This window comes from Diplotaxodon limnothrissa, linkage group LG9, assembly GCF_057381915.1.
Source record: "Diplotaxodon limnothrissa isolate DT_005_m linkage group LG9, D_limnothrissa_male_GT1.1, whole genome shotgun sequence".
Lineage (NCBI taxonomy): Eukaryota > Metazoa > Chordata > Actinopteri > Cichliformes > Cichlidae > Diplotaxodon > Diplotaxodon limnothrissa.
The window spans coordinates 25,467,329-25,484,138 of record NC_140604.1 but is presented as its reverse complement, the minus strand read 5'-3'; the positions used below and the strand labels follow the sequence as shown (position 1 = coordinate 25,484,138).

The 16,810-nt window shown below is 43.9% G+C and overlaps 1 protein-coding gene across 4 annotated transcripts in view; it reads left to right on the top strand.

Annotated features, from left to right (window-relative positions):
- The window catches only part of atp8a2 (ATPase phospholipid transporting 8A2), a 50,786-nt gene that overhangs the window by 25,904 nt on the left and 8,072 nt on the right, over positions 1-16,810 (top strand). For all 4 annotated transcript variants that reach the window (XM_085362930.1, XM_085362934.1, XM_085362931.1 and 1 more), the window contains 9 exons: positions 4,221-4,393; positions 10,178-10,361; positions 11,579-11,689; positions 12,989-13,063; positions 13,427-13,549; positions 14,001-14,079; positions 14,154-14,215; positions 14,683-14,739; positions 16,126-16,233. In XM_085362930.1, the coding sequence (XP_085219056.1) occupies positions 4,221-4,393; positions 10,178-10,361; positions 11,579-11,689; positions 12,989-13,063; positions 13,427-13,549; positions 14,001-14,079; positions 14,154-14,215; positions 14,683-14,739; positions 16,126-16,233 (972 nt within the window). The remainder of the gene's footprint in view (positions 1-4,220; positions 4,394-10,177; positions 10,362-11,578; positions 11,690-12,988; positions 13,064-13,426; positions 13,550-14,000; positions 14,080-14,153; positions 14,216-14,682; positions 14,740-16,125; positions 16,234-16,810) is intronic.

Here is a 16,810-nt window from a genome sequence, read left to right as displayed (position 1 = left end):
AGTCGCCTTTGTTTTGTATATTTTACACTCGAAGGACATTTATCATGACGGGGCGAGTGATTACGCCATCTTTGGAGTAGGTGGCCTGGAATGAATCAAATTCAAGCGTCCTCCTTGCGTTCATTTATATAAAGGGAGAGACGTGCACGTTTGTTTCTGCGTGCGCTGTCTGCGGTAAAGTGTGCAATAAGGGAAGGAGACCTGCGATATCTCAAACCGCCTCTATGATCCTGCTCATTTTGCGATCCAAATATAAACCTGATAAAATTCCACGCAGAAGGGCCTGTGAGCATAGTGTGCAAAGAGTGTGCGCATGGAGTGTGTGTGTGTTTAGAGGTTAGAGAGTGTCTGGTTTCTTCCAGACCAGATGCATATGAAAAATAAACATTTAGTTTGGAATCTAAAATGCTTGCTAATGAGATCTGTCATTTTGCAAGTGGTGCAATCAAAGAATTACACTTTTTTTCCTCCAGGGTCTCCAAAGATAGAACATTTTAGCGTGAGAAATAGAGAAACTACAACATATTGCATTATTTTTCCTCCAGGATTTTTTCTTTCCTTTGGGAAAGTGTTAGAAGATTGTCTTAACACAAAAACAGCTCAAAAGGATCCATAACAATGTTTAGTCAGGAAGAAAACATTTTTATTGTAGTTTTCTGTTCTGGAAACGGATACTTTTTAGCTTTAGGAGCTAGCTACTGTACCTTAGTCGCCTTTTTAAACTTCTACGACTCTTTGCAGGACCTGTCTGCTCATTATGTCCTGTTTTAACTGCCAGTGAAATGTTGGCTAAACTTGCTGTGACAAGTCAATGTGCTGTACTAGTAACGCTTAACACCCCCACCCCACCACCTCCCATCCCTCCCACCTTCATGATCTGATACTTAATCTGGTTAAGGCAATGATAAATGTCAGATACGGTGTATAATCTGGATGTTTTTGCTTCCACTAAGTAAACTGGAACATGAATGAGAAAATGTAGACTGTCTCCAAACACATTCGATCGTGTCATGTTGAGGAAATCCTCAAAAATCAAACCCACAAACCGTTCTGCAAGACGTCATTGGTTGGTGTTTTACTTTGCATTGTGCCTGTCCACCCCTGGCTCAGAATGGACCTCGTGCAGTAAGCATGATCCATATGTACAGCAAAGGCAGTGAGTCTGATAGTGATATCTGATTAGACAGAAATCTGTGCAATTTATATCTAATATAGCTACAGAACTGTGCAAACGTTTTGAGGGGTGGCTCAGGGAGAGGGAACAGGAGAGACGTGCAGTGATTTATTGAAACATGCAAACATACATGGAAACACAGTATATAAGGCAACTAGAGGTTGTACAATTCTAATGAGCTTGAAAGTCGATATTTGCTATGACCACCTTTATTTTCCAACGCAGCCTGAACTGTCTTTGGAAGCTTTCTCGTCATTTCTTCATGTAGACTTCAGGAATAGTTCTCCAGGTTTTTTAAAGGAGCTTCAAAGCTCTGCTTTGGATTTTGGCTGCCTTTTGTTTTCTGTCAAGATGATCCAACACTGCTTCAATAATGCTGAGTTCTGGGGAGGCCGATCCATGACTGATAGTGTTTCACTGTGTTTTTTATATCAAGGCATGGTTTAACTGCATTGGCAGTGTGTTTGGGATCATTAAAATGAAGTTGTTGTAGATCAGATGTTTTCCAGATGATATTATATGGTAGATCAAATTCTGATGGTAGTTTTCTGTGTTCGTAACTTCAGTAGTTTTTAATAAGATCTCCATCACCACTGGCTAAAATACAGTCTTCTTCGTGGCCTGTAAACACACACTGTTGTACTGTCCTGACCTGTGAATCACCTTGTTTGTTTAAAAATGCTATTTTGTGCCTGTCAAAGTGTGTTATTTTGTTATTTTTCAGAGATTCAAAGAAAGAAATTGGAACAAATGTGCAGACAGAACACTGGTTCATCCCTTGAGTTGGGTGTCTTTTTTTTATGGTTGAGTGATTCACAGGTCAGCGGTCAGTGTTAAGTGGCTTAAACAAACTAAAACGATTCCCAAGAAAATGATTAGGTTCTGGACTGAAAGTGAGTGAAAAAGCAGCCAGTGTCCAAAGAAAAACATGGCAGGAGAGCTGTTGCTCAAGACCACTTCATAAAATTCCATCCGAGATCCTTGGAAGCAAAACGTAAAGAAATGAGGGAGTGGCTCAAGATTTTTTCCACAGTGCTGTAATTAGTCACTTTTTTTCATCAGAAACAGACATTGTTGACTTTTTAAAATAAAAATAAATGACTGTTGTGCTTTTTTTAATAACAGTAATAAATTATTTTAATATAACATTAGAAGTAGGGAGAGGGGGTTTACTTCCTGTCCTCATGCTGTGATGAGCTGAGGGAAACGTTTTTGTCCAGTCTCCATCTCTCACACACACACTGCATGCGTACACGTGCCTACATGCAATCATATACTCTCATGCATGCATACACATGGTTTTCTCCCCTAAGAACAAGATGCAAAGACACAGCCAGACACACACGAGAGCCACCTTTTAGATTCAGAACTCAGACAACCTATAATCTCCTTTAATCCCTTCATTATGCTTTTGTTTTCCTTTCCCCCTGTTTGGGGAAAAAAAAAGGTGAATGCAAACAGGAATTCCGGCATACAAAGAAAAACACACAGCCTCAGGCTGAGAAAACAAGAGCAGGGAATTTTTGGGGAGAGGAGGGACGCTTGTGTGCCGAGGGTACGCATGTGTGCATCGCTATTTGGCGAGAAGAAGAGAGGCGGCATTGTTCAGATGATTGCGTTACATGCATGTATATGTGAGCGTGTTATCTGCGTCGTCTCTAGCGCATGCTGATCAGTGGACAGAGGGGTCGTCTCTCTGTCAGTCACGGGATCCTCTGAGGTCAGACGGGTGCCAATAACCCGCTGCGAGGGCCCGAGCGGATTCTTACCGGCGCCAAATCTTCAAGTGTTTGCGCACTTTTGTGTCTAGAGTTTTTGTCTTGTGTAGCAGCTCGCCATGTATTCAGCTCTATTACTCATGTTTCCACAAACACTTCTTGTTATAGGTCATTTCATTTTACGTCATTCCTCGTTTATTACGGGAATAATCTGAATTCCACATGTAAAACTACCAAAACTGTCCCCAGGTAGAGCTAGCGAGCTGTTTGCTCCACTTGATGGATAAAACATTCAAGCTCCATCTGTTTAACGCTGGAGTGGTTTTGATTGGCTTTCCGCTTTTCCGAGTCCACCTGGCAAAATCCTGAATGTAAAACAAGTCGCCACAAAGTCAGAGCTGCGACTCTGATTTGTCTTAGCCGTCTCTGTTTGTTGGATGATTATGGATTCATTTCTCACCGGTTATCAGCTTCTATTTGGAAGCTAAAGGCGCAGTTAACAATAGGATGTGTGCGTGTGGTGGCGAGCAGGAAGGCTTGTAGCACGTCTGCCTCTCCACATGGAATTCATTACATCCCGGTGGGATGTTTATTTTCTCTATTAATCCCTGTTCCTCTATTATCAGGAGCTCCATCAAAACTGCCCCAAACTACTGGCCTGCAGGCGAGCTGGCATTAACACAAACACATGTACACATACATGTGAATGATGCATTTAGCCCCGTCTCGACATTAGTTTACCTCATCTGTCTTTGTTACCTTTTCCCCTCTTGTTATGTGCCTCTCTCTCTCTCTTTCTCTCTCTCTTTTGTTGCTGCTTTGTGAGGAGAAGCTTTAGGATTTAATTACACGATGAAAATGCCTCCAGGACTTCATACCATCAGCATGTAGTGATGAAGTCTAGAGCAACTGTGAACTTTATATTGGCGTTGTTAATTGTTTGGTGTACACAGAAGCAAATAGTTTCTCCAGATGAAAGCGAACTGCGCGACCAGCGCATGCAGCGTATGTCTTCAATTTACTGCCAGCGGTTTTGACCTTTCAACAAATTGGTCTCTGTGTTTTTTGATGTGTGCGATTTACATTTTTTTACTACTTTGCGAGGCCACAAAAACGTAAAAAACCTGGAAATGCGGTTGTTTGAAAGCTCTGCGGCAAGATCGCGTAACACCGAGTCTGATTTAGAGCTATTACTGGTTATGGCGCAGATAAAGATCCAAGATGTTTGGCGATTAGTAGTGAGTTCATGGTTACAGGGTAGCTATGAGTTAGTTGCTGACTTTAATGGCAAACTCAGTCCTCCCTTCTGTGTGTTTGTCCTCTTGCAGGCTACTCGTGACACGCTGACAGCTCACTGCTCTTCCCTCGGCGAGTCTCTGAAGAAGGAAAACGAGCTGGCGTTGATCATCGATGGCCAGACATTGAAATACGCCCTGTCCTTTGAGCTCCGCCAGGCCTTCCTTGATTTGGCATTGTCCTGCAAAGCCGTCATCTGCTGCCGGTAGGGAAAGCTCATTTATCAAATGCATATACATATACACACAGGTATTATTGGTTATCTGCAATTACTCATAAATGCCTGAAGTAATTTACAAATAGAATCACAGGTTGAGCAGGTATTCATCTCTAAATGCAGCAGCCTGTGTTTGACTCCAGGCCTGTGTATCTTTCCCCAATCTCTCCCTGTCTCTGCTTCACTGCCCAATCTAACAAAGAGAAAAAGCCCAAAGAAATAATCAAAGAAATGGAAAGCGAAATGCCAGATTGTCTTTGTTTAAATCATAGAAAAAATGGGTTTCTCATAAAAAGGGCGTGATCGCTGATAATCCTGTTGAAACGTGTGTTTCAACAGCGCTTTGTCCGTAACACTTTGGACAAAGTTTACAAATTACTCTGCAAAAAGTCATTTTTTTCTGTGAGGAAAACAATGACGCTCTGTACCAAACTGTTTTACAGATACACAACGTGATTGTGCTGCTGTGGGAAAGTCCCAGTGTGAGAATGAAAAATGAAAGCTTTTCCACAAACTTATATTTGCTTTAATGCAAAATTTCTACCTGAAGTCTTTGGTTTTCTTTATTTCAATACCTCTACTCAGCTGGGGTAAAATATGTAGACTATCCAAACACAAAGGCAGCAACAAAAGAAAAAAACTAAATATAAAGACAGGCTTCTACCTCATTATCTTTTCTACTTAGACACAACTAGTGTTGCATTGCCTAGTGTGGAAATGTGAATCAGTCTGAATGCATCTGGCCACAGCTGAACAGACAGAAAAATGTAAACACACTACAGCGTGCAGAGACGTCAATCATCGTGCTGCAGCCGGCTGATATTAAACAGCTGTGATTGGCCTGGCCTGGCCTGGCCTGGCCTGGCACGGGCACGGTCGAGTGAAAATCTGTTTAAGCAGGCCAGACGCTTCGTGCCAGAGATGTTAAAACACGTGCTCGCAGATTTATTTGGTTCCCAGGGTCGATACCTGTGTGAACACAGCTGTTCCTCCTCAGGTGATTTCTGAGGCTGCGTGCTGTAAAGACACATTAATCTGTGACGTTTTAAATGCCCAAACAGCTCCTTTGAATTTGTGAACTTCATTAGAACAATCATCTGAAAGAAAAAAAATATACACAAGCACTTAAGAAAAAGATCCACTTCACACAGGCGGGTTTTTAAGTTGTGGATAAAGTGTCCATGTGGAGGACTTCATTACCTGCACATGTGCCAGTTTGCAAAGGTTACCGGTTGCCCACAGACAGCAAATGAATGAGGACGATAAAAGCCTGTCCTGTTGCACAGCAGGGACGATGTAATACACTAGGCTGCTTGGAAATGTCAAAGTCATGACTCACTTACTGCCGGTACCCCTGGAATGGGCACCAACACACACACAGACACACACACACCTAGTCATGACCGTTATATATTTCCATTGATACAAAGTGTGGTCTGTTCAATGAATGTTTACAGCATGTTCCCTTTTTTGGGTATGTTTCACTCAGCAGCAGCTGTGATGTTTAAAAAAAAAAAAAAAAGAGTTTCCACTCGTCTTTTTGTCTCTCTGCATGTGTGTGTGTGTGTGAGTGCAGACGTGCGTGCGCGTGTGAGCATGTGTTAGCCGGGAGGCACGTAATTGACTCTTCCTTGCACTTACAAGCCATATCCGGACTCAGGTCTCACAGGCCTTGCAAACAGCCTCAAGCTTCCTTTCCTGCATCCTTTACTTGCTATACCCTTGCCTCTCTCCCTGCATCTCTCTCTACCTTCCTCCCTCCCTCGTTCGGTTTCTCGACTCCTTCCTCCTCTGGCTAAGACATGTTAAACATTAGCAGACTAGACTGAACAGCATCATAATTAGTTTAAGCACATCTGCTGAGCCCTTGTCTGGTTTTAAAACACATTTGAATAAGCAGGCCCTCTTTGAAAACAGCTGCACTGAAAATATATTATAATTTATCCAAAAACTGCAAAGAAATGACTGATTCTGATCAATATTTGGGTGTTGTTAGGTTTTTTTTTTTAACAAAACAAAAAACATGGTAGGTTTGCCAACTGCTTTGGTGTAATAGTGTCTAATTTCAAGGTTCCTGGATATCACAAAAACAACATAGATTAGAAAACGTTCAAAGGCAAAAACACAGCTCACTTTGTCCTGTTTTGTTGTCTTGTAATCTTACCATGACGCCATTTATCTTATGTCCCCCTGGGAGGTCCTATGCTGAGAACCAATACTCCTTTAATGAGTGGTTACGGTGAGGTTGCTGCACCGAGTGCCATAGCTTTGACGTTAAAGAGCCGGATTGTCAGTTAGTTGTTTCTCACCTACTGTATGTGTGCGATGTTTCACCACGCGGGAATGCGTGCGCGTCTCAGGGGCCCGAGGAGCCGAGCGCACTCATACGCTTGGGTTCCCGACTCCACTGCGCGTTTGTTTATAGGAGGACTCGGTGGCTGCTTATTTTCTGCTCAGTTCCACCGTGAAGAGCGCTGGGAGCCTTTTATCTCCCCCGACTTCACTTTACACAATCGCAGACACTGTTAGCGGTGTTTAGGGGAAAGGTAGAGTGAGACAGAGAGCGCGACGAGGAGAGATTTGCGGTTTGAGGCCAAGAGACGCAAAGGCGGACTTGTGCGCACACACACACACACACTTCGGATGCAGAAACAGGAAAAAACAAAGAGCAGAGGTTGATCCCATCATTCAGCAGTAGCTCTCTTTGAGGTTTCCCCCCTCAAATGTCCTGTGGTGCAGGGTGTGAGGCGTGTGTGTGCGCTGGTCTGATTTTTGCTTCTTAAGCATGCCAAGCAGACCTCCCGGTTCTGTGATTCCAGCTCGACTGGGACATGCTCTTTACATATTCACAGAGGACAGACCGTCTTTATGACCTGCAGACCTCAGCCGGATGCGTGCATGCACGCGCACGTAATTTCATTTTCCCATACCCTTATAAAAGCATCATATTTTGCTCTGCTTCCATGTGATGGCTCATACAGCTGCACATAATTTCATTTTTCTAATATGATTACTGCAGCACTGATGAATGAGGTGGTGAGTCACTGCTTGTGCTGAGCTCCCAGGAGTGAGGCCTGTTCGTACCATACAAACAGTCATTGTGAGGGTGACTCCTCCTCTTTCTAGGAAAAGTATTGGGCACACTTTTAAGTCCAGTGTTGATTCTCAAATTCCCATCACCTAATGCATCACAGAGGCTCAGGTAATAACTATAATCAGTGAAATGTAATATAAATATTTAATAACTGGATTTGGACTAATCTCTTGTAATGCAGCCAGTAGCTACTTTCTGCTGCCTGATAACTCTCAAAGCCACTTTTTAACTCCAAGTGAGGATGATTTATTGGATGAATCTGTACTTAAAAAGTGCCACGTTTTTTATAAAAAACACAAACATCCTGTCTTAAGATGCTGTACGATGTTTTTGTTTCATACTGTACTGTAGGGAGTGGCTTTAATCCCAGCCCCAGTATCACTTTTCTCCCACGTCTCGTCCTTTGGAGACATATTTGCTTTCACCGTACGACATGCAGGTAGTAATGACAAGACTCGTGTAAGCAGCGTGCATGTGAACGGCACGCAGTGGGAATGCCTCCTCATACGAAGCAGGTTTTGCAAACAGAAGACAAATTCAGTCTTAGCTGCTGTGTCCAGAATGCAAGCACTGAAAATGTAAACAGTGTGTGTGTGGGGCTGGATTGCTTTCCCACACAATCTCCGTCAAAGCTCGCCAGCCATGAGGCACGCTCTGTCCCTCGTTACACCGTCTTGCTAGTATTGAATTCTTTAAATGGCCCAGAAAAAAGAAACTCCTCTTACATATCTAAATGCATAATTCACCACGTATATTAAGTCCTGGCATAACCAGTACCCCACCAGAAACGAAGGAATATCGTATTTCTCTGACTTTAAACGGGAAAACTGCATCAGAACAGCAGCTGAATATATGTTTATAAAACTGAACTGTTACTTGTGTTTTTCTTAGAATATCCCACTTTAAATTAGCTAAAGATAATAATTTCCTCTAAACATTCTAATAATCACGTTCTAATAGAAATCTTTAGGCTTATTATACAACATCCATCATTCACCCTCATCACCACTTTTTTTCCACATTTAAGTGCTTTTTCTATCTGACATTCGCACACATTCATACTACACATAACATAAATACTTTATTGACCCCTGCAAGGGTAATTACTCTGCTACTGCAGCAGGTTAAAGATTAACAGTAGTCAACAATAAAAAACCGACACAGTTAAAGTAAAAGTGACACAGGCGGATAGTAAGAGCCTGAAACTGAGAGAAATACAACATTTGATATGTAGAACGGTGATTAAATTTATTTTATTAAAATAAAATGATGTTAAGTTAAAGTAAAAAAAGAAGAGTGAGACTGTAAAAGAGAGTAGTGCAAATTGCAGTAATAAATAATATGTGCGCTATAAATCTGAGAAACAGCTGCAAGAAGGTTTAATACAGAAATATATGTGTGTGGAATCGAATGCCCGACAAGTGTGCTCACCTGTCACAGAAAGGAGAGTTATTGTACAGTTTCACAGAGAACTGCAGGAATGATTTCCTGAGGCGTTGTTTCGGCAGCTGTGCTGAATAAAGTCTGAGGGAGAAGGAGCTCTGCTGCCTGGAGCGGGTGAGGTAGACTGTCCATGATGGAGAGCAGTTTGTTCAGCGACCTCCTGTCCGTCACTCACTCAAAGGCCTCCTGATTCTGGAAACTGATGTTCCCAGCCTTGTGAATGAGTTTTTTGATCCTGCTGGCACCGATGCTACCGCAGACTGGTAGAAGATCTCCCAACATCTTTCTTCACACATTAATAGATCTGAGCTTTGTCAGTATCCTCATCTTCTTCAGCGGGTTAAATTCACATGCTAGTTTGTGCTTTCTGATTTAAAGCGTTCACAGTTTCTTTCACTGGTAGGGAAAACAAATGATTACTAGGGGTAAAAACAAAACAAAAAAACCCCCCATCAGATCCCAAAGTTTTTTATTAAAGCCAAACAGAAATCCAGCACAACAGAAGGAAAATTAGCCACGGCCCTGGATGGGGCTTCTTCTTATTTGTCTGCAGATGAATTACACGGCACCATAAAATTTGACAAAATATACCCATCTCTTTAGCAAATGCAGCATGACACTTATCCACTCTCTGTGGCCCTGAGGGAGGCGTCTGTAATCGGATCTCTGCACGTCTCCATTGTCACTGAGGAGACAGAACCGGTTGTAGACTGAGGATCAGTGATACAGGTCAAGAGGGTGGAGTACTGCTGGAAGCTCCCTGCACACACACACACACACACACACACACACACACACACACACACACACACACACACACACACACACACACACACACACACACTTACTTTGGAGCACTTTGCAGTGCTGTGTTTACTGCACTTTAACAGGTATTAGGAAACAATGATTCACTGTGCTGCTAATAAGATGTGGGGTAACTTGCTTTTGATCTGTTTATACAAATGTGCACTTACATGGGTTTGTGCATGTGTGTGTGTGTGTGTGTGTGTGTGTGTGTGTGTGTGTGTGTGTGTTTCAGCCTCTCATCCATCTCTTTCTTCTTCCCTTCCAACTGTTTCCCAACCTGTGCTTCCCAGGCTTTATTCTTCTTACGCAGTGGCTCGCTTCTTTGCTTTCTCCTCAAAACACACTTTAATCTTTCCATCGCCCTGCCTCCAGTTTCCTCCAACACATTTAATATCGCCTCTTTTTTTTTTTTCTTGTTGCGTCTGCAGGGTGTCTCCGCTGCAGAAGTCTGAGATCGTGGATATGGTGAAGAAACACGTGAAAGCCATCACGCTGGCGATCGGCGACGGCGCGAACGACGTGGGGATGATTCAGACGGCTCACGTTGGAGTGGGGATCAGCGGCAACGAGGGCATGCAGGCCACCAACTCCTCCGACTACTCCATCGCACAGGTGGGTAGAAACGTAGCGCGGAGACAAACAGACGTGCACGGCTAGGTTCTTATGAAAATGTTTACAGGCTTTACTCGAACACAGATAAGGAAGGGACGCTCGTTCGGCTTGAAACCCCTGCAAAGGGACAGGCGCTGACTGCTGACCTGCTCACCGTTCAGCTCGTGTTGATCTTTAACCTTCCCTCAGGGGACAGCTGACTTACACGGATCTGTGTAGGATCATGTTATCGATCCGAACGCTGCTCATCACAAACATCTGCGTCCTAAAATAAAACCTAGTCAAACTATGAGCTGAAATTCCTCTTTTTTTCTGTTTTTGATGCTTTTTCATTTCAGAGAAGGTTTCATTGTCTACTTGTATGCACATTGTTTAGCCCTGTAAAGTTTTATTTGTATCATATTTGCTACATACAACATTTTATTTATTTATTGTGCAATTCATGTAAGTTTTTCATGGAGGAAAAAAAATCACTGTTGATGTCGCAGTCTTAAAACCTTACAAAAACTCTAAAGGAATGCTAGAGGAAGGCATAATTATCTGTTATTATACTTTTAATTATTTGCTTAAAATTGTCAAGAAGGAGTTGAAGCTATGGAGGGTAGTTCAGTTTTAAAGGATTGTGAAAATAGCTCTCATGGTCGGTGTGATTGCTCTAAAAGTTGCACTTATATTCATTTGAAATTGGACCCTTTTGTGTTGATATTTTGTAGCGTATGATCTGGATCTGGTTCTGTTCACCCACTCGTACTTTACTGCGATTGTTTATGCCAGCAGCTGTTACAATAAGTGCCACCCTCCTGGCTAAGAGAGAGCTTTAATCTCAGTGAGACTTTAACCTGCATAAATTCAGGCTTTCCTAGATATAATTCCCCAAATCTCTCTTTTGTGTAAATAAAACCTCTGTTATGTGTATCCGTTGTTCCCTTTGAAGTATGAAAAAAGTCTCTCTCTGTGTCCTAGTTACTCTGGAGTCTTCTTTGTATCTGTATCTCTCACACAGACACATTCTGCCACTTTCACTGTCTGCGTTGCCTGTCTCTTTGCTTATCTTTATCAGCAGGCCTCCTCTTGCCTCAGCTTTCCTTTCTCCCGGTCGCATTCTTGATACATACCCTGTGCTCCATTACTGCCTCAAGTTTTTGCTTTCTAGCCTTTTGTTTTCCCTCCGAGTGATTGACCGAGTGTCTGTCTTTGTCTCCTCTCTGATTCGGTAGTTCTCCTACTTGGAGAAGCTTCTGCTGGTCCACGGGGCGTGGAGCTATAACCGCGTCACAAAGTGCATCCTCTACTGTTTCTACAAGAATGTGGTCCTCTACATAATAGAGGTAAGAGCGTCGCCACCACACCCTGTCTCTTTTACACACACACAGTTACATTAACAGAGACATTTTGCAGCTGTTTGTCGACACGGCTGACAGTGATGGACGAGGTGCCCTTCTGGTGTCTGCTTTCTGTCCTGCTTGCGTTTGCGAACACACACAAACACACACACTTAAAAAACTGTGTAGCACTGACGAGACCTTGGCTCCAAAGGTCGACTGTTGTCTCTCTGTGTGTGTACTTGTATTGCTCATGAAGTTGGGACACGTATCTATTTACACAGTCACATAGCTGGGGCCTCAGGGCCTTTTGAGGACAGAAAATCCTAATAAATCATTAAATTTCACAAGGAAGACTTGGTTTAAGGGTTGAAAGGTGTAGTTGTTGTTATAGTAAAAGTCTTAAGGAAATGAACTTAAATCAGTTTGTTGTCATCAGAAGTGAAACATGACTGCGTTTGCGTGTGAGTGATGAAGGGGCTGCTATGAGGGGTATTTGACAGCTGTGCTCTCTCCAACCCCTCTTACCCCTCTGTCTGACATTAAGGATGCCAGCAGGTGCAGGTCCTCATGTAGCCCACGGTCCCACTCACACCACCACTCTGTGTGTGCGTTTGTGTGTTTCCACAATTATCTCACATAGCTGGCTTCCAGCAGAGCTCTTTAGGCCAAAGGTTATAGACTGTCTCTGTCCACTTAGTGGAGACAGCATAGGGGGATGGTGCGCACATGCGTGTGTGCGTGTGTGTGTGTGTGTGTGTGTGTGTGTGTGTATAAGAGAGAGGTTTTTGTGTATCAGGCCTCACCCTTAGGCTGTATTCTCCACTGTATGCCCCAGGAATGCCACAACTCCCACCAGCGGCCCCAAACATTTTCTTTATCTGTCCACAGATCTGCCTGTGTCTGCTGTCGGTGTGTGTGTGTGTGTGTGTGTGTGTGTGTGTGTGTGTGTGTGTGTGTGTGTGTATTAAAGAGCTAATGAGGGTTTACCCGAGGCGCATTCAGTTACAGTGTTTCGGTGAATTAGCTGAAATTGATTTTGAGGTCCAGACAAAACCGGCATTAAGAGGGGGTTTTAATGCTTGTTAGCGGCAAAGCAAGTTTAACTGTTGTACGAGGATTTTTATTATATGCATATACAGACATGCTGTTGCCATCTGAATAATTAAGTCTTAAAAAAGGACGTTTTTCTAACACCACTACCTCATTTTGTCATTTTCCCCCTGCTGCTTTTACTGTGAGGACCTCCCTAAGGCAGTTTTACCCTTCACTATTGTTCCTCTCATCCCTCTCTTTGTGTCCCAGCTCTGGTTTGCCTTTGTGAATGGGTTCTCTGGCCAGATCCTCTTTGAACGCTGGTGCATAGGCCTCTACAACGTGGTGAGTATCCACCCTTCACTATCTGACAATTTTCCATTACCCCACTCACCCTCCTTCGCTGTTACACTTTCCACTTGCTGGATATCGATTGTTATCTTTCACTCTATCTCTCAGTATGAGTAGCACTCTGCTTTGTCTTCTCCTCACAGCTCTTTTGGTTTGAAAGTGTATGCATGTGTTCTGGTGACTGCGAATTACTTCAGGGGAAATGCAGAGCACTTTTACTTACAAAGCAGGTGTTGTGTGCAGAGGTGAAGCCGTTTTGATGCTCATAGTCTGATATAAATAAAGAATATGTGCAGGCACTGTATTTGTCATTAAGCGTTTTAAAGGCTGCGCATGTGTGACCTCTGTGTGCTGCAGATATTTACCGCTCTGCCTCCGTTCACTCTGGGGATATTTGACCGGCCGTGCAGCCAGCAGAACATGCTCCGCTTCCCGCAGCTCTACCGAATAACCCAGAATGCCGAGGGCTTCAACACCAAAGTACGTGCGCAGATGTTCGCAGACACACACGCACATTTAGATCTGTCCTTTTGGCTTCAGGATTCGATGAGTGATGCCGGCTGTTTGTTTGGGACTTTGGCAAGTAAACAAGGGGGGGGGGCTATGGAGTCTGGGATGTTTCCATTGCAAACCATAATGAGATTCATAATGCGAGAATAAGGAAGTCTTTCATTTTACAGGGTACACCAGCAGCTTAACCTACTCTGTGTGCGTGTGTGTGTGTACCAGAGCTCACTTTTGATGGCACTAGAACAGTGGGAGTTGTGTGCTCTTGTGAGGAATTGCTGTTTTTGTATGTTTTTGTGTGTTTAGAAGTTTAGGGGGATGGAGCATTTATGTGTTTTGGCATTAATTTATACTGACTTGTTTTCCACTGTCCCTCTCCTCCACCTCCACCTCCTCTCTTTCTGTGTCCTTCTCCTTCTTTCAGGTGTTCTGGGGACACTGCATCAATGCACTGATTCATTCAATTATTCTCTTTTGGTTTCCACTCAAAATGTTAGAGCACGGTAAGTAAGCCTGCCCAGATCATCCTTCTGCAAGCGATGAGTTTGGTTTGCTGACACTCGCATGCTCTCCGCAGACTCTCCCTTCAGTAACGGTCAGGGAAACGACTACCTGTTTGCAGGAAACATGGTCTACACAGTAAGTGTCGTACTGGAAATTTATATGTGTCTGCTTTTGTTTTGATTTCTGCTTTTTGGCGCAGATTTGTGCTTTTTTTTTTCCACCTGCACAGTGTTTGTGTACACAGCACAGTGTTGCTGCTTCCTCAGAGCCCTTATGAGTCTCCAGTCAATCTAGTCCCGTCTAGCCAGCCTGTCTCCCCTGACATTCGTCCGTCTATTTTCTCTTTTCGCTTCGGCGTCACACACTCTCTATCATTTTACTCCCTTGGAGTCTCATGTGGATGTCGGTGGTGTTTATTTGTTGTGTGTGTGTGGACTGCGAGGGATTGTGGGACTCCAGAGTATTTTAACAGACATTGCTGAGTTTACTGTATAACATTATTGTTTATTATCTCCACAGTCGCCAGTCAACTAATCCTGTTTCTGTTTTTTTTTATTTGCCCACCCGCTCCTCTGTGCGTGTGTGTGTGTGTGTGCGTGCAGTATGTGGTCATTACAGTGTGTCTGAAAGCTGGAATGGAGACCACAGCTTGGACCAGGGTAGGAGCATTAACACACTCTTAATACACCACACAACATGTGCTGTATTTTACTCCAGTGTTGACAAATAAAGGGGAGGGTTGGGGTAGGGTGGGGTACTCTGTGAGCCTTTCAGTGTAAGTTTTCCATACGACCTGGTCTAAATGCTTCATAGTCAGGAAAAGCATGGCAGAAGATGTGGTCTACCTTGATGTTGTGGTGGAGGTTTCTCAAACTGCAGTTGCTTGCACCTTTTCTTCCAACTAGTTCCTCTGCAGCTTTTTCCTTTACTCGGTTTTTCAGATGTAGCCGTTTAAAAAAACAAACAAAAAGGTCTGGAAAGTGCCAGATCTTGACAAAGAAATCACTACTAAGCATTCAACTCAAGCAGAGATACTTAACTGCGGAGCAGCTGCAAGAACAGCCAAATGTGCTTGAAGACGTTCAGCTTGTAAGCAACAAATGGAGCTCAGGCCGTGCATAGTGAGGCGTACAGATATTAAAAAGTTCATCAGAAATCTGATACATGATGCATACCTGAAAGATGCATTATGCCTTTCAGTTGATCCGTCTACTGAAGCCTCATCAGAAGCGGTCTCAGTGGAAGCGTGGCTGTCGAGCAATTCTTAGCTGGAATACCAATGAAATACGGCAGTGATGATGCAAAACAAAGTAAGGTCTTGCCATTCGTGAGACATTAACTGATTTACTTCACAGGTCACTGACAGGCAGGGTGGTGAAAGGGACTGATAATAGTCGTGTTAACGTGATTTAAAAAAATAATCCTGCTGTTGATCGTCAAAATATACCAGCTGTCATAAGAAAATGCAGCAGCTCGTGACATTACACAGCAGTATTCTACACAGGCAAAACTTGGAGCACTGCTCCAAAGACTGCTCCTGAACTCTGCCTTAGTAAATAGAGATAAAACAAAGGAAAGAAACAAGTGGGCTTAAAGAGGGGAAATTCTGAAAAAAGACATAGAGAAAGCTGAGCATGTGGCTTCAACTTTCAGTTCTAAAATAACAGCAGCCAAAGTGGAGATGGAGTTTAGGATAACAGCAGCTCCAGCCATGACAGCCACATCGTTTGCTTTCTTTTTTTCCTGTGGTTGGAGAGGAAGGAGAGACTGGCAGGATGGACAGAAAGGGACTGACACCTCTGTCCATTCAGCTGTCCGCACAACAGTGTGGCGGTAATGAAGCCCGGGTCCCACTGGAATTCACACAGAGTCCCCTTACAGTGGATCACACACAGGGAAAGGAGGGAGGGGAAGGTTGTCTATATTGGGATGAGCTGTATATAAAGCATTTGACCTCATGCTGTCTCTCTTTTCTCTCTCTTAATCTCTCCTTAACTCTCGCCGTCCTTCTTTCTTCTCTCTATCTCCCCGTCTCTCTATTGTAGTTCTCCCACCTGGCGGTATGGGGAAGCATGGTGCTCTGGATCGTCTTCTTCGGTGTCTACTCCGCCATCTGGCCCACCATCCCTATTGCTCCTGACATGCTGGGCCAGGCAAGTCTCTCGCCATAAACACGCGTCATTCATTTTTATAACAAGGTGCAATGGTGGAGGTTAGAAAAAGGCCCTTCCTACTACATCTCTTCTCTGCAAAATCACCTGCCCCTCCCTTCCGTTTTGGTTCCTGTTACATGGCGCCTAAAAGACTCACCTCTTGGGTGTTCCACGGCGACACTGCTGGGCCCCCCTGGCTTCCCACACCTGCTGCGTGTCACCCGAGCTCCAGTCTTTTACTGCCCTCTGTGGAGGTGTTGACTCAACAGGGTGGGCCGCTGCCGCTGCTGGTGGTGGTGATGAGGGTCCAGTGGGGGGTGATGTGATGTGTGGGACCCCTTAATTAAGAGACTCATTTTAGAGTCTGGGCATGAAGGCATGGGTGAGATGAGGTGCCCCGCTGAGTGGCAGGGGAAGGGAATAGAGCCTTCTCAACTCCCCGCAGCCCATTAATTCAATTTGTGTCAGAAATCAGGAATGCGGTCAAATATCTCTGCAGCTGCTCAGCCTAACTGGGGAATGGTCAAAGACAGCCCCCCCACCCAACTGCACTATTGCCTCTCTTATTTCCCTCGCT